This window comes from Zootermopsis nevadensis, unplaced genomic scaffold (assembly GCF_977971745.1).
Source record: "Zootermopsis nevadensis isolate Lab colony 2312 unplaced genomic scaffold, Znev_1.0 Znev_ptg000002l, whole genome shotgun sequence".
Taxonomy (NCBI): Eukaryota; Metazoa; Arthropoda; class Insecta; order Blattodea; family Termopsidae; genus Zootermopsis; species Zootermopsis nevadensis.
This window is the reverse complement of record NW_028259134.1, coordinates 14731731-14755122: the sequence shown is the minus strand read 5'-3', so window position 1 is coordinate 14755122 and position 23392 is coordinate 14731731. Positions and strand designations below refer to the sequence as shown.

General features: G+C 35.1%; 2 protein-coding genes and 1 long non-coding RNA gene across 14 annotated transcripts in view; 1 reads left to right on the top strand and 2 right to left on the bottom strand.

Moving 5' to 3' along the window:
• The window catches only part of LOC110836629 (putative ATP-dependent RNA helicase DHX34), a 36793-nt gene extending 29984 nt beyond the window's left edge, over positions 1–6809 (bottom strand). For all 10 annotated transcript variants that reach the window (XM_087350606.1, XM_087350570.1, XM_087350588.1 and 7 more), the window contains exons 1-5: positions 5792–6809; positions 4711–4963; positions 3709–3827; positions 2385–2551; positions 468–671 (exon numbers count right to left, since the gene is read on the bottom strand). In XM_087350606.1, the coding sequence (XP_087206732.1) occupies positions 468–671; positions 2385–2551; positions 3709–3827; positions 4711–4963; positions 5792–6296 (1248 nt within the window). In that variant the 5' untranslated portion in view covers positions 6297–6809. The remainder of the gene's footprint in view (positions 1–467; positions 672–2384; positions 2552–3708; positions 3828–4710; positions 4964–5791) is intronic.
• A 12-nt stretch (positions 6810–6821) lies between these two features.
• On the top strand, positions 6822–11714 carry LOC110836638 (uncharacterized). The gene is made up of 3 exons (XR_002545394.2): positions 6822–6998; positions 10827–10926; positions 11607–11714. It is a non-coding gene; the product is annotated as an uncharacterized LOC110836638 (long non-coding RNA).
• LOC110836631 (tudor domain-containing protein 5) overlaps positions 8757–23392 on the bottom strand; it is a 41254-nt gene continuing 26618 nt past the window's right edge. For 2 of the 3 annotated variants that reach the window (XM_022078035.2, XM_087350562.1), the window contains exons 12-17: positions 22297–22425; positions 18684–19696; positions 17030–17094; positions 15288–15483; positions 11631–11766; positions 8757–10137 (exon numbers count right to left, since the gene is read on the bottom strand). In XM_022078035.2, the coding sequence (XP_021933727.2) occupies positions 10072–10137; positions 11631–11766; positions 15288–15483; positions 17030–17094; positions 18684–19696; positions 22297–22425 (1605 nt within the window). In that variant the 3' untranslated portion in view covers positions 8757–10071. The remainder of the gene's footprint in view (positions 10138–11630; positions 11767–15287; positions 15484–17029; positions 17095–18683; positions 19697–22296; positions 22426–23392) is intronic. The other variant, XM_022078036.2, reaches the window with a different exon arrangement.

Genomic DNA, 23392 nt, shown 5'->3' with positions numbered 1-23392 from the left:
ACAGAGATCGGCCATGTATGTAAATGTATTGTGTATTGCAGAACCACATAATTTATTCAATAAAGGGTTTTTGTGCACAAATGAGTACAATAAGGTTTACTACTGCAAAGACTGTGATGTAGGGCTTTGTGTTTATCCACCTTTCAAAACGCATTATTAAACATTTCTTATAAAGTATAAGGCATCTATCAGTAGTATGGCTATGCTTAACTCCTAAGAGTGCTAAAATTCACAACAGTGTGTGACATTTCCTTTGTGTCAACCTGTTCTTAACCTTACTCTTTTCCCATCAGAGTGCACCCTGCTCTTCTCCAGCTTTGTTTTGTTATATGGGGACCAGTGTGGGTCAGTCTCTGCTTGGCGGTCGGAATGTAACGTGTCCTCCATTTTTGGACCAAAATTGTTTTTTTGGGAGGGGGTTCACATAAGCCATATTACTTTTACAATGCTTGAAAACATGTACATACTTGTATTACTGTAGCTTCTACTGAGAAGTAATCTCGAAAGAGTTCTATGTTGATAGTTGCTGACATCAGAACCACTTTGAGGTCAGAGCGTTGAAACAGGAGACATTTAACAATACCAAGGAGGAAGTCACCAAACAGGTGGCGTTCGTGTATCTCATCCAACACCAGCACATCATAATTAGAGAGCGAGGGATCTGTAGAGACCTGTGAAGTGAAACACATTAGACAAATTTGATTTCTAATGCCTTCTCAGTTTCTTGGCTTGTTTAACAATGTTTAACCAACACACATAAATGATGAACTATAGGATGATAGTGGATGGTGAAGTGGAAAGGACTTGTATCTTAATTGCGTCATGTTTGTGTTATATCAATACATATATTTATTTTTCCAGTCTATACACAAAACTTGTTTTAAAATAATGTTGTTAAAATTATTTATAACATTTACAATATAAATTGCATTATGTTATATTTTATGGCGCTTTCCTGTGTCGTATAATATTACATTTATCACAGCGCTTTTGATTTCGACGACATGTTTCGATGTTTACCACATCATCATCAGGCTTATCAATTCATATATTTTTAAAAACTATTGTACATTTGTGCATTGCGTTTATAGATTTTTAATTTTCAGTCTTCATCTTGATTTGGAGTATGCATTTTGATGTTCATTATCAGGTTAATGAACATCAAAATGCATACTCCAAATCAAGATGAAGACTGAAAATTAAAAATCTATAAACGCAATGCACAAATGTACAATAGTTTTTAAAAATATATGAATTGATAAGCCTGATGATGATGTGGTAAACATCGAAACATGTCGTCGAAATCAAAAGCGCTGTGATAAATGTAATATTATAAGACACAGAAAAGCGCCATAAAATATAACATAATGCAATTTATATTGTAAATGTTATAAATAATTTTAACAACATTATTTTAAAACAAGTTTTGTGTATAGACTGGAAAAATAAATATATGTATGGAAAGGACTTATTGATTTTTTTGAGTTATTAAACATACTTTTTCAAATCCATACATTATAGAGTGTCATATAGTAAGATGATTGAATGATATATTTGTAAGGGCATGGAAGGAAGCAATTATGGACGATTTTAAGTAACTGTCACAGAATGTGCTGGAGAAATTCAGGAAAATCACAAAATTCTGTCAGAATATATGAGTTCCTACCATTCAACAACCATGTTCAGTGTATGTTAGGGAAACAGTCATGATCTCTTCTTTAACCTTTACATACAGGAAAGGCAATTTAAACCCTGGCCTTTAACTTCATGGTTAATGGTTTGGCAGTAAGTTAGTGGAACACAAGTAAAACTGGACTGTACATATGAAGCAACACAAGGATGATAAAGGTTAAGGTATTATCCTAGAGTTAACCTGGATGGACAGATAACCATGAAAAGCATCAGTAAGGATATCTGGTCTCTGAGCTGAAAATTAGGTTTAGGTGCTTCTGCTAATTATGACAGACAGTATAAAAAGCATGAGAGATAAAAAATATATTAAAAATACAGGTTGAAATGGGTGATTTGTTTAACAGAAATCATTATTTATATACAGATGTTTCTACCAAGGTGGACTGTCATATCAAACCCTCCTCTGTTCAGGAGCTCTGTAATACCATGTACCAGGGAAATTTTTTCCACATAATCCAATATCACTGTAACCTTAAGTTACCCATTTCTTTTAGTGTTTCAATATTCACGTATCCTGAGTTTAGATTTTATCCCTTCTTGTTTGTGTCATACAAAAAGTATGGGGATAGAATAAAGTGGAACAGGAAGAAGTATGGAGTGAACATGGAGAGTTAAACTGAGGAAAGATGAGAAAGAAATGTCGGCACTCTCAATACAAGCAAAATCTTGGAAAATAGTTCTTCCAATGTTACCTGTCGTAAAAGTAGACCCTCAGTGATGAACACAATTCTTGTATGTTGTGTTTTGCTTTTTTCAAAACGAATCTGGTAACCCACTTGTGAACCATATTCATTCAGTGTCTCAAATGCAACACGTTTGCATAACGAGATGCAGGCAATTCGACGAGGTTGTGTACATGCTGAGGAAAACACGACAATAAATATGAAATAACAAATTAGATAAAAAAAATTCTCACCTAAAGTACAATATCATACTCATTCATACTGGACACACTTGAACATTGGTTCAACTTCAAATTCTGAACAGAAGATTAGTGATAACTTGTCTTGCAAGCTGCATCTCTTAAAACTGCACTCTGAATAAGGTTCTAAGTAAAAGTATATTCTAAAAGATTTTCTTTTGTAATTTTGTTGTGTAAAATACAACACTTTCACTGTATACCCTTCTACCACTATTTATATTAAGACATAAAATTCTTCCTTCAGCCTTGCTAGTGTGGAATAGCCCAGCACAGTCTGGATGCAAAGTCCACTACTATAACTTTATTATTATGACAGTAACACGAAACAAATGGAACATACTGTATGGCTCAAGTTTCTTACCACCCCACTAAGTGTCATGATTTTTATCATCATAAACATCATGTCTAGACTGGCTGGCTCTGTGGCCCATTCAGTATCCTACCCAGTAAAATAATTGGTTTGTGATGCAAACTACTCAGCTACATCTAATGCTGAAGAGCCTTACCAACCGACTAGCATCCCCTACATGTCATCATGGAGTGATACTCAGACACAGGGAAGACTTTATTCTTCTTTTTATGAGTGTTTGGTATGCTATGACAATTTGCTTTCAGATTTGGTTAGAGACATTTCATGTGTATGCATAACATAAGAATTACTTTTCTAGCAAAAAATGTGCATACAGAAACATGTCAATTCATATGTCAGTATGTCCTGTCATCCATCTGCAATCTTTGAAATTATGAACCTTCTCCTGCTTGTTTCCTCATTTCATTAACTTTTAAAATCTCTCACTCAGTCACACACTCTGTCCTATATGGCAGTTAAAGATGCACAGGTTATACAGCATTAAATGGCAAGAATTAGGAATGATGTGCAAGTAGTCATGGTCCTATTTAAAAGTACTGGTCCAGCAAATGGCTAACAGAACAAACAAAAACCTCAAAGTACATCAGTCAGGATAGCCAGTCTCTAGGTCAACTTGAGCAACTAAAACTAAAAACAACTGTTTCTGGGAAAACCCAAGAGTCTGCTATATAACTACTATTCTTTCTTACAAATTATGTTACTGCCAAACAAACTACATGCTTACCAATTCCTTTATAGCCAGCTTCCAGAAGATATTGTGGTACCTGAGTTGATTTCCCACAACCTGTATCTCCAGCTATTATTACTACATTCTCATTTCTTATTGCTGCTACAATCTGCTCTCTATAATAAAACATACATCTGCATTTTAGCATTATACGCTTTTCATGTAGAACAATTATAATGTTTAAATAAAAATATTATTAAAAACTACTTTAATTCCCTTCACTAATCTATGGCTTCACATTTGTCATAAAGCTAGTAGAGAGTTTGATATGATAAAGGAATACTGTGGTATAAATGTCATATACGAAAATCAAGTTCAATCCCCCAAGCAAAACTAGAAGAGGGCAGTATACCAATATTATCTACTATGTTGAATATTGATTACATAAATAGAATGCATGAAGTGGGTAAAAGGAAGCAGAAGTGTTTATGAAATGTTAAGCTGGAAATGAGGAAAAAGAATCTGGGAAATTACAGAACATGGGATCTGACATGTTTCTTTGTCAGATGCCACATATCAGCCTTAAAAATTATCTCAGATTTTGTTATGGTGTCTTCTGGGTATTTATTGACATAGTGTCAACTGCAGAGGTTATATGTTGTCTGCTCAGATGGAAAAATGTTCAAAACTTTTATTTCAAAGTACTATCTTAGCAACTGCACACATAAACTGGGGGCAAGTATGAAAATCTGTCAGCCTGAGCCTTTATCAACATTTCCTTTTATAAATCTTACATTGAAACTGTTAGCTCAGTGACACTTCATAACAACTTGATGTTTGTAATAGAGCATAAAACAGATGGGAGACAGCCCCATGAACTATAATCTCAATAAATGATGTATGTAGTTGATTCAACATTGCTAAACTTCAGACCAAACAATCTAACTATGAAAATACAAGGATACTTTGGCTCACTAGTAAATGGGACCATTTTGGATCCTCTCAAAAAAGGAACATTCTCTACATTACTTAAACACATTTCTTGAATTCTGTACTTACTTGTATTGTGCAATAGGCAAATTTGTTTGACTCTGGCGTAGTTTAAGAAGTTTGGTAAACTTTTCTTTCTGTTTGAAGTCCAAGTACAGTAATAATATATCTTGAAATTCTGACAATCGTTGTTGAGACAAACGACAACTTGGTGATAACTGGGATGCCAACTGTTCCAAGCTTGCTCTGAGGGAAATGCTTACGAGGTGAGACTTGTCATACACCGAAGGTATATCCAGTGAATTAGGATTAGCACTTGTATCTGTACCAAATAAATGTTAGTATCAATAACCCTTCCATCAGATCATTCCACCAGAGTATAAAATAAGGGGGAGAAGTGAGTAAACAGTACTATTGCCTGTAAACCGTCAAAGGCAGAAAAGTTTCTGGCATAGCATTTTTAAATAGTGATCACCTTCTTTGGGTATGAGTTAAAAGTACATTAGAATGATTATGCTGCTGTACATTACAGCTGTAAATAAAACTTACATTTTGTGACATGTTAAGAGTGTGAAGTATATTGGAATGATATATGTTATATCAAAATCTTAAATAAGAAACAGGAATTATGCTCTGACCAGATTATAAAGTTCTTCTGAAACTTATGAGTTCCATGAATTTTTGAGGAAAAATAAAAAGACTTAGAAATCATACAGATATAATAAAAATGTATTAAAGTGATTATATTTGCAGAAAATTTCAATTAGTGGTACATATCTATTATTATATACCCATATTTTGATGCCCCTATATATTACATTACAGCAGAATTGAAATATTTGCTTACATCTGGGCTTAACCATTACAACCCAGGAGCAACCAATAATAATGTACAGCCACAAACATAAAAATATTATTAAGAAATTATGTTAAATTTTGAAATATTACTCTAATCCAATATCTAAAAGTTTTTAAACTGCTTAGGTTTGACATAAGTATTGGTCATCTTGTTAATCTGACATAGCATTTCCTTTATAGCTTAAAGATACCAAAGGTTACATAAAAATATACAAGTGAAATATTTCACAATACAGAAAGTATTCTAATCTTCCAGAAAAATGTGGCTTGCTTTTCTGGAATTCTTTCTTACCAGCAGATCCTAAATCATGTTTCCTCGCTCCTGCTCTCTTTTGAACAGTTTCATAATTTTTCAAGAACTTCCAGAAATCTTCTGGTTCTGGTATTAAATCTTCATCTCTAAGGAGAACTCTCAGTTCATAAGAATACATCTGGAAACTGAATTCAGGCTGATCACCCTCATCCCTACTGTGACACGACTTATGTGATTCTTCTTTATTTTCATAATCAAACGAACTCTGCCTTTTCCTGTCTGTCTCCAAAACTCCTCTGTCTCCCTTAGTAATACGTTGTTTTTCATAATATCCTATGGAGTGAGCATCCTCAGATTTCTTCTCTACTGGCGATCTAGAACGATGGTGTCGGTTCTTATGCACTCTGGACTTACTGTGGTGGATTTTTGAACTCTCATCTGACTCTGATGAAGAGTGACTTGCTGACCGTCTCATTGACTTTGAAAAGCAACACTTCTTGTCCTTGTATTTGACATTTTTCTTTCTATCAGAAGTCTTTCCCATGTTTCTGCATTAATACCATAAAAAAGGTTTGCTTCTCAGAAAATTCAGACACATCTATAAGCAATTACCACCTTGTAAAGTTTGAGAGTGTGAAAATTTGGTAATTTCATTCCATGTGCTTAGAACTGATTACAAGCAACACAGCCTAACCCATATTAAAAATAACCTGAATTTTGTTCTCAAATTTGCCGCCCGATCCATCCAACATGCACAAGTAAACATATACCTTACATTGGTAGATGCTCAAATAATAACCATCACAATAAATCCATGGAATGTGTTTTGATATGCACACACACAAACAGCATCAGTACGTTAGTACTCAATTGAATTTCCACTACGCATTTACTCGTCACATAACCTCAACTACATATTAACAACCTTAGATACCCGCCAACGCAGATCGGCACTAGACACTTTTGTGCACAGATAATAATGCTAGGTTATTGGCAACTATCTACATCTTTCGTATGTAGCGCGAACTTCGTTCAAGTAACTCTAGATAGATATGAATAGATGTCTAGAAGATTTGCTTTCCATCTCTTATCTAGGTTGCTACTATATTAGCAGTACGGATATTAGAACCGCTATTATCATCTTTGTACTACCACCTTACATCCATTAAAGTTTTGAATTAATACTTCACATGGCTTGACAGAGCAAAGTCTTATTTTGGTATAAACCATCGTAATATTCTTCACTGTAAGTCTGTGTAAAAATTTGTTTTGGTTGAAACCATAAGCAATATCTCAGATGTCAAAAACAGTTGTGTCACAAGTAATGGGACTTGGAATTTGAATATATACTGTACTATAGAAACCACACTCCTTAAAATTTTCTTTGCAAATCTGACCCAAAATAAAATTCATTAAAATGAAACATGGCACATGTTTCAGCAGGGACCAGATATATGAAACTCCTCAAAAAAGGCAAGACAGTAGTCATAATTTAAGTTTATAAAGAAACAAAGTGAGAGTCTTAAGAAATACATAAAGCAATTATAATGCTTATGTCTCGAGACACATACTCCAATTCAAATGGTACTAAAAGAAACAAACCCCTACACTAGATGTAGTTACTAGTTACCTGCAATTCTTTGTATTTTCAATACTCAGGTGATATAAGTCTCACCATAATACTTTAAAAATCAGTCTTTCATTCCCATAAAGCTTCCATGGCAACATAATCTTCTTGGGCCACTAGCCACATCAATTTGGAACAAAAGGCCAATGTTTCAGAGAGCCTCTCTGTCTCTTATCATTTCAACATTCTGTATCCTCTGATCACTCTACAGAATGATTTCTGCCACTTCCATTCTTTCATTAACCTTTTAAGCCACAACCATGTGAATGTTCTTACGGCATTTAATTGTTCCCATTTGCAGTGACCCAAGTACTCACACAAAAATTCTATGTAAAAATACTCCCACAGGGTGTTTCAAGTGCCACTGCTGTGTGTAAAAAGTGGAGGTTTAAACAAAGGATATCCACAAAATGTTTGTAAAGAATAGGGGCTCTGTGAATTTCTAGAAGCATTTTCTCTAGAAATGCAATGTTGTTATATCTATTTTTTAAGCTCCACATCAAGTCGGTATACTCAACATGTCCTTAAGAAAACAAGTACAAGGAGTGGTGATGGTAGCAGTGGTTGATATAGCTACGAAGTACAGCGTAATCAGGTTCAAAAAATTGTTTTTGGAGTGAACAGTTTCTTTCAAAAGTATGTGTGACAGTGAATGAAGCAGACTTCAACTTCTCAAAATGTCAGGACCAAAAAGCCAAATCATGTGATGTTCATAAATCAAGTGAATCACAGACGTGCGTGTATCTGAAGGAACAATGAATTTTAACCCTTGTAACTGGAACAGGCCAGTAGTTTAATCGAAGATGTTGCTGAAGATAAGATTTCCACTGCACTGCTATGGCTCCAGCTAATAGGAATACAATGAAGACCAATTTAATTTTATTGATTTCGTAAGCAGAAAATCAGAACAGCACAAAGCTTAAAATTAGTTTTGCCAAACAGCCAAAGACAGAAAGAACATCATGAACTTTATGAAACTAAGCAAATGTTACAACATACACGCACACTATGTGAAGCAAAATTACAAAAGTACATACAAATGCATACTCATCAAAGTACTGAATATGATTAGTACTTTATTATATATTGCACAATTCAGAAACAAAACATCCTCTTACATAACATGTTAATGGAAAATAATATAAGTTTGAAAGGAAATGGTTTTCCAATTTAAGCTGTAATCTCTTTGATTACTGTAATACAGTACTTTCAAATTATTGTTTGTGTCAATATGGGCCTAAACATGTGTAACTGTGACATTAAATGTTTAAACTTTTCTTACTGAAAAGTATACAAAACAATTATTACAGCTGTAAAATTAAAATAACACTATATATGTGCAATATAATGTGAAATCGACAAAGAAAACAAAACATCTCTTAACAAAAATATTTATTTTAGTGTGAAAATACAACAGCGGAACAATAAATCTCCAGTATTTTGAACATTTCAGATTTACTATTATACATTTCAATGTAGATATCAAGAACACATATGGCTACATTGAATTTGAAACATTTACCTATGTATGATAACATGCAATGGAATACTGTGTACCATGGTCACCATGTTAGGATTATTGGCAGATGAATTTAAAATGTACATAGGTGGGGTGACCTTAAGTGGCATGATGTTCATACCAAATTACATTAAAATTTTCAATTCAAGAGTTATCAGAGAACACACAAACATATTCAATTGAAAGACAATGTCATATGTCTATATTTTGTTATAAAATAATGATGTAGGCTAATTTATTGCATGGTACTGAATTAGTGATCATGCACACTTCAGAGGTCAGAACATTAGTGCCATTTATCATGTCCTGAAATTTTGTATCCCATTAGACCTCAACAGAATATTCAATTTCTGTCAAGGTAAGGTCTTAGAATGTAAAACATAATCAGGACAATGCAAAATCTATAACTAGGTTTTGGTATGATGGTGACAACATATGTACACATTATAAATGAAATACATACAAATAATAAAAATATGGTGATTGAACAACTGAAATTATATCTGAAAAGTTCAACACAGTAAAAATTTGAACCAGTAGAAATCATGAACAAAACTGAACCACTGAATTACATAAATATTAATTCACACTTCCAGCTATATGAGTCAAAATATTTGAAAAAAGAAGGAATTATGTATTCTTCCCCAGAATTTCATGTGTTTTGCAGAATGAGACATTTTTGAGAAATTCTGTTTCTTCTTTCAAGTAATGGAGTGTTCAGAATGATTTTGGCTCTTCTATTCAATAAATGGTGCAGCTACTTCCCCTGAATGATAAATAAAGATGAAGAAGATAATAAAAAATAACAATAGTAATAATAAATCACATCAACCTGAACACTCATCTGAGAATGCATGGAAATGTATTTTTGTACTCCTGTATGTGCTTATGTTGTGATCTTAGACATCATTGGTAAATACATTTTTTTCATGATCTTCATACAGAGCTTGAACATATTATACAGAATGCACATAGGCATGCTCCAATCTTAAATGTTTGATTAATAAATGTGACACTCATATAGATGGAATATGGAAAATGAATAAATACAGTTCTTAAGAATACTGCAGAACCAACTTCTGTTCACCAAAAATGAACTTTTTAAAAAAATGTTTCCCATGAAATAGTCATACTTACAACAAGGTTGTTTTAAGGGTCATACACAACATTCTCTCACGCTGCTGAATTGATATTTCCTGTCCAATAAATGTCACTTGGATCAAACTTCTCTATCTCCTCCTTAAAAAATCAACATTTAAGGAAAATAAATTATTTAAATTAACTTTGGTAAATCTCATGAGAAAAGACTACTTTCAATATCTACACACAGATGGCAAATGGTAAGAAATGGATCATAGGGAAAGTGATACTGATGTTTAAACTAGATTGGATGAGTCATTGTAGGTTTATGGTAATGGTTCAATTGATACACCACAATAATATTGGACACTGTTCTGCATAGCCTGGGGTATATTTAACATACGTGTTTCAGTAATTGGCTCTAAGCCTGTCTTTGGGTGATGGATCTCACCATAATTCCAGATATTTTCATAATTTTTACTTTTAGTATTAGTGGTAACAGTCAGGGTCAAACCTGGACTCCTTTGATTACCAAAACTGTAACATACACAATCTTTTGGAAGCTGCCTTTACAGTTATCTTCTGCTGAATATAGAAAAAAAGTAAAAGTAAATGTTGTCATTACAAAGACAGGACATTTGTATGGTAACTAATGTTAATAAAATTTTCCCAGGATCTCAGCGGAGCTAGTCCCTCAAACACTGATTTTTAATGAATTGACACAACTGATAGCCCGGGAAGATTTTATAAATGTAGAGTTGTATGCATACCATAATAATTCTGGAGTGTCTGCCAGAATTTGAAATTTGTGAATGATGTATATGATGCCAGTTTTCTTTTTGGGTCAGTGACCTTCATGCGGGTGGGGTGTCTAATGGCTGCCTAACTGGGACATCATCATAGGGGGACTCCCCCATGTGGCTGAATGGCTTCCAGGGAATTCTCCAGGTAACAATGGTAACTAAGATAATTGGGGATTCCTCACCCAGTCACTTCTAGGCTCAGAGACACATGCAGATCTTCATGTAAAGTGCCTGTTATTGTATAATTTTAACCAAAACTGAAATGTATTGACAGAGCACCCCCAGCATAAAATCTTCTCAAGGTTTTACACAGACAGAACAAAGGAAATGGGTGCATTTTTGCAACTTCGGTTATGAATGACCTAAAAAAAGTACTAAAATGAAGACAATATAAAAAACTATATCTTAAAGATGAAAGAACAGATAATTCAAAAAATAATGTGTATATGAAATACACCCAAGACAAACAGACACATCCAACACAACTGGATTGGATCAACTGGTGATATTCTATGATGATGCTTATAAAATGTCAAGTTCAAACACTGAGACCATCTCAAAAAAGTCAGTTAATTACACAAACTTATATGGTTTGGAATTTTGGAACATGAGTACTGTAGTGAGATCTTAGGTTCTCATGGTGTTGAGTATGAAAACAGCTGTCTTCTGGGTTGTTAAGTACTCATCAACCTGACCATGGAGGGAGCAAGCACCTCTGAAATGTTGGTAAACGTCTATCAGAATACACAGCACAGTAACCCAGAAGACAGTGAACTTCAAATGTACTGCACTTTACCATTTTCAGCAATTTATCATACATTCTAGGTTGTCACAAGTTCAGGCACATACCTGCACAGCACGTAACACAGCTCTGTCTTGCACATTAAGCAATGTCAGCATATGGGGCACTGATTTCAAGGGAATGAGATGGACTTTACCCTGTATGTAGCCAGATACATTCTTTGGCACACCCACAACATTAAAACTGCAAAAAAAAAAAAGGTAGGTACAAATCACACCTTCTGCACAGCAAGATGATTATATAGCATCTCATCAGTCCTGCTTTTAGGTTATCACAATTAAAATGCCATTATATTACAAGTGAAAACCCTAAAGACATAAAGAGGTAAACTCAAAATTTCGCTTCGTTTTACACTGAACTGAAATTTACTTTTATCACCCTAAGTAAGAACATGGACTACAAGTGTTTTGAGAACAAGGCACTGAGAAGAATACTGCATTTAAGACAGAAGCAGAAGGCTGAGTATATTACTGTATAATGACTATTCAATTCTGTTTGTCAATACTGAATGCACATATCACTTCTTGTTCATCAAGCAGACTGAAACATACTCAGTACACATTTTTAACTGTATGCATTTTTAACAAATTGTATGAAATTAACACATAATGGAGAGGCAATATCTGTAAAATCAGAAAGACTGATCAATAGGGTATTTAATGGCACCATCCTAGAAATTCAGGTGAAACTGGTGCAAATGGAAGTGAATGGTACACATCAACTACTGAAATGTGCTGCTGATATTAATTACTGGGCAAAAACACAAACACCATAAAGAAAGACAAGACAGACAGACTCTATCAGACACAAGAAGGTTGGTCCAGAAATAAATACACAGAAAATACATGTTTATGTCTCCTCACCAGATGTGGGAAAAAACCATAATATAAAGACAGCTAATAAATGTATAGTTAAAATATTTGGAAATGACATTAATAAATAAAAAATGAAGATAAAGACCATTTGGGTGACAAATGAACAAGTAGAGTGACCAAATGAGGAATGGTATACAGATATAAAGAGGAAAACAAATGGAAAGTTACATGACAAATACTTATCAATAATGGAGAATACATGTGTGTTATGCTTAAATGATTACAGTGAAACCTCTATCTATCGTTCCCGGAACTATCGTTTTCCCGGATGCATCGTCCGTTTTGTTCGGTCCCGAATACATCCCATATAAAATAATGTTACATTTTCCCGCTTCTATCGTTCCTCGAACTATCGTTTTATCGCATCGATCGTTCAAAAATCTTAGTCCCGGCCAACAATTTTCCCGCAATGATCGTTTCTGAGAAATTAAAATGCTGGGTTTTGAGATAAATTAATACCGAAAGACGCACAATGTTTTTAGAATACACAGTAGCGGTAACCTGTTATGTCGCCCAACCAGCACAGATCCTTTTGGAATGAGGGGTCAGTGGTGCAGGGGTGATAGTTGGAGTGAATGGCGGTGCTCATTGTCAGAAATTTTACGATTTTAATTAGGGTGCACTCATATTTCGTTCCAGCGATGCCAAATGGCATGTGCACTGTGAATTTCTTCACAAATGCTTTTATTACAAGTACAAAGGAAAGGCTGGCGGCACTTTTCATTCTTCTGGTTCATCTCGTTTCCAGTGGTTCAGTGTCTTCTACGGCTACGTTTCGTCGTGTTCGGCAGTAACAGTACTTCCATTCTTCCTGTTATTGTTCCAGTCTATACTTTTGTTGTTGTTCCCGTAAATATTTTGTTATTCCTCTTACTCCTGTTAATTATTTTGTTATTATTCCTGTACCATGTCTCGCCCACTAAAGCAAGTCAGAACTCTTCAAGAAAGATTAAAAATCATAGAAGAAGTGGAGAAGAATCCATTTGAAAAAAGAATCGACATTGCTAAACGCCTTGGATTAGCACCATCTACTTTAAATTCAATAGTTGCAAAGAAGAAAGAAATCCGAAAACAAACTCTCAAGTGCGGTAATTCATGCAAAAAAAGGAAATCCGGAAGAAAATCAACTTTCAGTGAGCTAGAAAGTGTCCTCTTCACTTGGTACCAGCAATCGCGGGCCTCAGGAATTCCTGTTGATGGCAACATCTTGCGGGAAAAAGCCAAGACGATAGCCGCAAGACTGAATATTGAAAATTTTGCAGCGTCGAATGGCTGGATTAGTAGGTTTAAAGAACGACATGGTATGGTCTACAAGACGTTAGCCGGCGAAAGTGCTGCTGTGGATGTGGAAGTAACGGAGCTGTGGCTCGAGAGACTGCTGGAGGGACGTTTATAATGCAGATGAGACTGGACTTTTCTACAACGCCCTCCCGGATAGGACGCTGGCATTGAAAGGTGAATCTTGCCACGGGGGAATACGTGCAAAACACCGAATTACTGTTCTTCTGTGTGTTAACAGTGACGGTAGTGACAAACGGGTTCCGATTGTAGTTGGAAAATCACGAAAACCGCGTTGTTTCAAAAACATGAAAAAACTTCCGGTGAAATATCACGCCAACAAAAAGGCTTGGATGACAACAGACATCTTTACGGCGTTTTTAAGTTCTCTGGATGCCTCCATGGGCGCACAAGGCAGAAAGATTTTGCTGTTTGTTGATAATTGTGCCGCTCATCCGAAGGACACGACATTTCTACGAAATGTGAAAGTCGTGCAGTATCCAGCAAATTGCACGAGCGTCTTGCAACCGCTTGATTTGGGCATCATAAAATCTTTCAAGCAGTTGTATAGAAAGCGCCTTGTGCAAACAGCTGTATGTGCAATGGATGCTGGGAAGGATGTCAACATGAAAATTGACGTGCTACAAGCAATTCATTTCACAGTGGCAGCTTGGCGGCATGTCTCCCAACCAACTGTTCTGAATTGTTTTCACAAAGGTGGCTACGGGTGTGAACTTCGCGCAGAAGCAGACTCTAACGTCAGTGTGGATGAGCATGATGGCTTTCACGAAGACTGGAATAGATTTGGCGCCGTGAAAGACGTGGTTAAATTTGGTGACTACGCGGCAGTAGACAGCGAGCTTGCTACATGCGGAGTCGACACGATTGATGATTTGTTAGACGATCGCGAAGGGGGTGGGAGCGGTGAGGAAGACGACGAATGCGAGCCCGAAGCTGTGCCGAGTTTTGCCGAAGCACACGCTGCATTGGCAAAAGTGAAGTTCTTTTATGCGCTTAATATTAGCGAACGTGACGAGGAAAACATTTTGAACGTGGAAAGTACTCTGTTTGGTCTAAAACGTAAAGTTTCGACAAACCAGTTGTCCATTAAAGACTTTTTTGATAAAAAGAAGTAACTTTGAAAGAGAAACATTGTTTTTTTTTAAATTTTTAATGCTTCCCGCATCTATCGTTTTCCCGCATCTATCGTTTTTATTTCCCACCCCCGCCGAAAACGATGCATCGAGGTTTCACTGTATAACTGTTGCCATAGAGACAATGTTGAGGGCTCCTCCCCACCCCTTCAGGGATTGCATGTCACTGCAAAACCACTACTAACTCCTAAATATGGCTAGTAATTGTAGTGACCCACAGTGGTTCTTCAATGTGTATAGTTCTTGACACTTATTACTGTCACAAATGGAAATTCATTAGTTTCTTTAGAGGTAAAACTGATTCCCAATTCAACAATACTCTGAAATAAAATGGAAGTTATCCATGGATTCCACTATTTTAAAAATAATGTTTATAATCTCCAATCACGATACTCACGCTTCAATAGCGTCAATGACAACAGGTAAATCGTTTCGCCCAATTTCATGGAATGGTATTATAATTTGCCTTGCATCGAGCATCTTCAATACAACATGACGTCCACGGAAGTCTGTGAAGAGTCGTATTACTTCTTCAGTACAGAGGAATGCTGTATTAGACACATTGATCAGATGAACCGTTCTTCTTGCAATTTCTGCAATAACAAAATCAGAGATTATTTAAAATGAAATAAAAGAACAAGAATTCTTGACCTGCTCAGCTTTTTGATTAGCTGAGTATACTATCAACTTCTCAGGAAGGATTCTGCTCCATAGAGTTCATTACACAAGATTAGCACATGACAAAACCTTTGTATGCATATGAAAATACTTGATTTTAGAAAAGAAACTAAACAGATGACTGTGAAATAAATCATCTTAATTAACTTAATTATAAAACAATATTTATTCAGAGTAACAGCAGAGAATATTTCTGACTCCATACTGTTTGAAGAATACACAGTAACAATGGAAAAAAAATCATTTTACATAATCAAGCAGAGGGCAAGTGTACTCAGTGGTGGCACGCATAGATTCCATAGGATTTTATCAAACATGATAATTATCTTCCTTACAAGTGACACCATCAACAGTCAATAATAATTCTACTACCAAAAAGAATGACAATGTTTACCAAAAAATTTGTTATTGAGGAAAACATAATCGTGGCTCTTTCATGGATATAACTATGTAAAAATTCTTAGGTCATTGCAATATAAATTACATAAATTTTGTCATGAATCCATTTCTTTCACATAGTGAATTATTTTTTTTAGAAATCTGATACTGTCTGACTTGAGATTTGTATAAAACAATGATTATCATGAATCAAAATAAAATCCAGAAATCTCAAATGCCAAATTTCATTAAAATATGCCAACTGGTTTGGGAGAAGAAATGTGGAGGGATACATGGACAGGTATGACCTCCCATTACATGTTATATTTACGCATAGAGTACAAATAATTCACAATATGTATGCCATTGTTCATGCACAATTAAAGTCCACAAGAAGTTCAAGAAGAAAATAAAATCTCATTTATAAACAGCACCAAAGTTTTTAAAATAATATTCACACAAGTACCAGACAGATTAGTCATGCTTAATAGCAGCTGTGTGATTATTAGAAATATGGGTAAAGAATGTGCAAGTTATACCACAAAATTTAATAATACTGATTGTAAGTCATGAACCCTACATTTAGGGGATGCATATATTGAAAAAAGGTGTGGCTTATAAAAAACACACACACACACCTGTCCCACTATAAGCCATGTAGGTGCTTGTGAGGAGAGGAGGTATAGCTCGAACTCAATCTTAGCCTCAGCACTAGATGGGAGTGAGTAGTTGGTGTCATGCCCTGGCCATGTTTTACCCCCAGGAAAGAACTCTGGTACCCGTTGGATAGGAGGCTGGGTGGGCCCCAGAGCCAGTCTGGACGCAGAGGCTAGAGGAAAAATCCTCTGCCCCCCATCGGGGATCGAACCCCGCTTGTCCAATCCATAGCCAGTCACTATACTGACTGAGTTACCCCAGCTCATTACAGTGTGGCTTGTATTCATACAAAATATTGTAACACAGAATTAAACAAATTTGCTGAACCCTGTGTATTATCATGTTACTAAGTGACCAAACTGACAACATTCTGAATCAAATCATGTTCTCAGTAAATATTGCAATGGATCTGCTTTCAGAACTTACCAATCTCCTTTACATAGTGTGGTTCCAGTACAGACCACTGCTCTTGTTCACTATCATCGTCACTTCTATAACATAAAAGAAACAATTATTTCCATGAAAATTTCCAAGGATATCACACTAGAAAAGTTCAAATATTCTTTCAGCATTTATACCTCGTCTTGCTAAGACTCTTGATCATAATGTTAAGAGGTGTAAAGTTTAGAATGTATCTAGCAAAGCAGAATGTTATACTTCACATATTAAACTGGTAAAAGAAAGAGATTTAAACCATCTGCTCTGGTACTGTCAACACACCTAACTTACTAAAATATTATGTAAGGAAGAGTATTTAAATCAACTGGACTGTTACTATCAAGATACAGTGAATTTAACTTGCATGAGAGTTAATACCAAATTTCCTTTCACACAGTACACTGTTTTACCATGTCTAATCTGAATGAAAATTTGAACACAAGTCTTGGCAGTAATTCAAACACAAATAATAGAGGAAATGCCACTACTAAAATTAGGTTATGTTAGCTTAAGTTTAGTTTAAATGTGTTGACAGATAAAACTAACATGCACAGTTAAGACAACTTCAAACCTATTAACTAATGTCAAGCTAATATATTATATGTTACTTATGTCACATAGCTCATATCAAAGTTTTATAGCATTTCTAAAGTATTCAGTGGAACTCTACAGCGCTTGGCGCTAGAAATATAGGAATATTGGCCAATTATCATAATCCACTCTCCCAAATTCTCACAGCAAGTTTCAACATAAATAACATTTTTATAAAAGATATTAAAAAAACTGTGTGAAATATTAAGATCGAGACCAAAAGATTCACATGAAAATATTATTTTGGGCCTTATGCCTTATATTTGTCAAATGTAGTATTTTATATTTTAAATGACATAATTAACCCAATACCATATAATTATGTAATACATAACTAAATTTTCAACACTATTCTACTAAACACCCTATCCTTCCTCTGGTTATGTGTCCAGGGCCACAGGTCAAATCATAAAATTTATCTTGAAGCATATACAAATTTAAAAAACCTGACTTACAATAGTTACAACTGATTCAGTATGAATGATAGAAGGACTCCTGAAATACAGCTTCACTGACAGAATCTATTTTCCCAAAATTTTGCAATATACATCTCACAAAAAATATATTTATCAGAGATATTAACTGAGCACTAAATATTAACACCAGGAAACAAATGACAAAGGTCAAAATATTATGTGGACTATGGAGTCTTTCTTCTGGAAACAGATTTTCCTTAAGAGAACCCTAAAGGAAAAAAGTCGCAGGTGTTCATGTCTGAGCAACTGGGTGGCCACCCAGTTTCCTGGACATAAACCAGTCTAACTTCTTCCCTTGGGGTTACCTCAGCAGGGGAGAGAGAGGAAGAAGAAAAGAAAAAAAGAAAACAAAACAAAACAGCCTCATAGTTATATATGTACCATTACATGAATATTAAAACTTTCATGCAAACTTTTCATGTGCCATCCTGTATATCACACCATTCTATTCTTCATCTAATGATGGGGCCTGAGCCAAACAGTCAGACTGTAAAATCATCCAGAAACATATATAAGTTTAAAACACCTGATTTACTTTATGACTTGTTCCTTCAACAGTACAGATATTAACATACCTGTATATTTCATCTGAATCAAATGACAAATCTTCAATTTGTTCTCCACTTTCTTTCATACACTCCTGCTCATCAATGCCATCAGGATCAGACTTCATAATATGTGATTTCACTTGAACAGTGTCCATGCTATAAGTAAACTCTGTACACACAGTGTTATTAGAAGCTTCACTCAGTACAGCAAATTTATTTTGTTTTTCTTCATCTCTAACTTGACTCAACACTGTCACTTCCTTTTGAGATGCAATACTATCTACTGCTGGTTGTGAACTGCTATGAACATGAATGCACATCTGTGGATTAATTTGATTACTAACAGGTGAATAACTAACACCAGGTGATGTCACAGACAAACATTCTTTGGTACCAGTATCAGATGTTTCAACAGAATCTCCAATCAAAAGTTTTGTAGATACTGATGACTTATCAATAATGGGAGGTAAGGATTCTTCATTTAATGAAGAATTTGGGGATGACGTAGGACAAACCTGTAAAATATTCAGATGCAACTGCTCTGCATTTTCCATTCTATCAGCAATAGCAGTTGGAGTACACATCACTGGTGGATTCAACCTTGGTACTCCATATTGATTAGCTAGTGCTGCTGCAGTTTGCTGTGAAACTAAATATGCCAATGTGGGATTTGGCATCATTAAAGACGCCATTAAATGCTGATGTTGTAGATAACGGTCATAAAGTAAAAACTGCTGAAGTAGTGATGCCTGTTCTTGTAAAAGACTTGTGTTTGTAAGCATGCTGATGTCACATAATGGTGATGCTGCTGGTACACTAGTGGATTGAGGTATGAAGTTTGATGCATTGACATTAAGCACAGACTTGTTTGGTAGTGGCGACTGTAGGTGTGACTGGCCGCGTATTTCGGTAACAGTTTGTTCTGGTAGTGTAGATCCTGTAGGAGAGAGAGATGACTGCCTCCAAAGTTTTGATCCCAAAGAGAAGCCTGGTGGCGGGCGGCTCACTGTGACTGTCAAAGGTGCAAGGTCTGCCTCAATCTATAAACATGATACAAGAAAGTTCTTACCAATTATTACAGTTCAACAGGGTTCATTTTGTATGACAAATATTAATTTAAAAAATTCAGGTTAGGTTAATTACCTGATATATATGTTTAACTAATAGTTGTTAAAATATATCTAAAAGTGGATTTATGCCTTCATTTAAGTGGTAATCATATGTTCACTTCTGACCCAAACTGAATTCAGTTGATAAATTTCTGTATTTGGTATCTGACATCATCCAGTTACAGTTGCAGTGTAGTGAAAGAAAGGGTGAAGTATCTAAATGTAACATTTTAGAAGAAGAAACTACTTCAGGCACAAACTTAATATGGAACTATATTGAAAGTATTGTGTTTTAATGACAACTTGGTTTTCACTTGATCTATTTATTATACAGAATTTTGTGATGCATTCATCTCATTGTGACCAAATTCTTAAAGCATATAAATAATGTGTACAAAAGTCAAGAATTGTTGGTTGAGAAGATAATGTAATGTTCACAGCAGTACTTTGATACCTACTTTCTGCTCAACTAAAATAAATAGGATTTTGATGACGAAAATGATAACGTACATTTTGGATCTTAGCTCTTTAGCCCTGCAGGACAAGGTGACATGGTATGGGGACATGGAAAGCAACAGAGCCAATCACGTCACTGCACAACTAATATCCAGCCTCAAATATGCCTCTGCAGTGAGAAGCTGGTGACTAACAGTTTGTGCTCTGTAATGTGGACAGGATCTGTCCTCAGTGAATTATATTCAAGTTTAGTAATATTGACAAACACTACAGTAAATCAGCATGTTGACTTCACAAGCAGAGCAAATGCAGACTCAGTCAATACCTTCAATCTGAATAATAGATACGTTTCCTTCTCTTTGCCACTACCAACAACGTCTGTATTCCTTAGAGGGCTACAGAGCTTAGTTCTGGACAGTACTATGTCATTAGTGCTTAAAAGGCAAAACAGGCAAACTCTGAGTGAATGCATGTCACTTGACAGGTTAGCTTCTAGCAGCAGAAAACATGCACTTCATCAAAGATTCTTCCATTATAAATGGTTATGGATTCTTTCAAATTAAAATATTGTTCTCCAGTGCTCCACACAAATTTACTGGATTATCCAAAAAAGTGTTTAAACAGTGACCAGAGTTATTAATTTGAACAGGAAATGGGACTGGGAGGAAAGAAGAGACACTGTACTAGTGACAAGCTTTTATTACATTCAAAATTCTGTACAATCCAAACCAAATATCAGGTCATATCTTTATCTTCATTAATCACTTAATGAAGCATTTCTTTTCCAATACGAATTTCTTAAAATTAGTTTGAATTTGAAGTGATGAAAATTTTGTGATTAAGACAAAGATTATCTCCTTATCAGGTATTAATAAACAATTCAAATAAAGATGGGGATTTTTATGTAGGGCTATCATGACAGCCAGTGCTGAAATTTCCACCAGGGATCAGGGAATTAAAGACTTAATACAAATTCAGCAAAAGAGAATAAAAGAAGCTTAATAATATATCTGTGGATAATATCAACCAACAAAGGCTGCCACTTTACTTGGAAGTCCAACTTTTAAAAACATCTTACTAAATATTCAGCATAGTGAAACTGTATTAAACATAATTTTTAGAACTCAACAAGATAACACTGTATGATATTAACATTTCTTTAATACTGTAAGCCATTTCTGTGCTATAAACCATCAAATAATTTCTGTGTCACTGTGAGATACACTAACATAAAACATGCAGTACACTTTCCAAGTGTGTTTGGATAGGATGGGAGGCCCAATCTCTTGACAAAGTAAATTATAAAATATCTAACATTAATTCACATAGAGAATTTTCTCAAACCAGGATTCAATTATTAATCTGAACAAGGAAGTAAGTTACTGATGTATTGTACCAAAGTTTCTTTGGCTGTTTACCCTCTCAAAAAAGTATTTTCTCCATACTGATCAACAAAGTGAAAAATTCTTACATTCTTATATAGTGGAACATCGATATAATGTGGGTGTCGGAGGACAGCTTTAGTACCCGCATAACAAGTGTACAACATAAAATATATCTAACTTTATTTGGGGATATATTCAAAGCTGTGGTATATCTGAACCCACAATATAACTGGGAGCTTAAAACTTTGCATACCGTGTAGTGTATTAGAACATAAAATAATACAGTGTTAATAGTTTGTTTGTTTGCTTATTTTATGTTATAACTGGAAGCATTATATGAAGGTTTACTTACTCTGATTAAGTACAATGTCATGAAGCCAAGAAACATGTGAATGCCCTTCAATTTGTTTCTTTGACCATTCATATAGAAATAATTACGTATCCATAATAAAACTGTTTATAACACTGTATGGTCTGAAGTATAGATGCATAAATTTGCAACTGGCTGTAATGCAGAAGGGTAAAAACCACCAAAAACACTTCTATCATCCTGTTTACTTGGTAAGAAACAGCAACCACTACACATGCACATATGCTGAAGGTGTATTATCATGTAAAAGGAAGGACTAGAGGTCTTAACAATATATATTATATAATATTAAATTTCAGTAGCTGTTCCAAGAGAGTTACCCTTTGTGGTGGTGGTGATGGCAGCTTGTTTGTTTTATATTCTGCCAATCCTTCCTTTACTAGGACGTCATTAATGTGCACATCCTCATCACCACAGGTGTCCACGAGGGCTACTTCCAGTCTGCGAGCCTGTAGATATCACAAATTAGTATGAACAACTTCTTCATGACTTACAGAAGTGGGCTAGGAGGGAGTGAAAGTCCACTTCCTTCTAAGAGGCTTCTAGAGAAGAATAACTTATAAAAATATGTAAAGATAATAGAGGCAAAATAGAAATGAAGATATAGGATGATGATTTAGGCTGATTCCGGGCTGGATAACCATAGTTATTGACAAGGAAAAGAACTTTCATCTTCATCATGATGATCCATATCAGCTCTGAGACCCACCCAGTGTCATATCAAAGACTCTTTCATCAGAAAAAGCATGAAACTCACCTTTATTGCATAGCACAACTTTATATATCGATATGTGTGAGTGGGTGAAATATTAAAGTTCTAGGAGATGTGTGAATATTAACAAACATAATGTTTAACTCAAATTAACAGAACAGACAATAACAAACTCCCAAAACTTGGTCTACTGTACTAACCAAAGAGACCTACAAAAAAAGTCAAAAGATAACTACAAAGCTAGAACAGGCTTGAAGCTAATCTCTGAACTGAAGAAGATGAACGTGAATTTTCATGTGTAGTTACTCATCCACAATAAATGGTCATTGTATTGTGACTAGTCTAAATCATCTGAAACCCTTCAAAGTAAAGAAAAATCATTAGGATATTTAAAAAGTTCTTCAGTTCCTGATGGGTAATTATAAATATTCTATCCAAATCACATGCTTATTCCTCAAACCCAGAAGTCTAGAAACTTTATTACACAGTCTGCTACACTGCATGAAAATGTCAATCTTGAACAAGGGAAAGGAAAACTGTTTAGTTCTTTCCATAAAATCCCATGATTTCTAGCAGTACCATTTCTTTACATTATATTTAAGTTCTGAGCTCATCTGCACTATATAGAATCCAAAATGCTGGTCCTCACAGGGAGCGGACAACAGACTGGGAACACTTAATTAATTTAAACTTTCTATCATAAT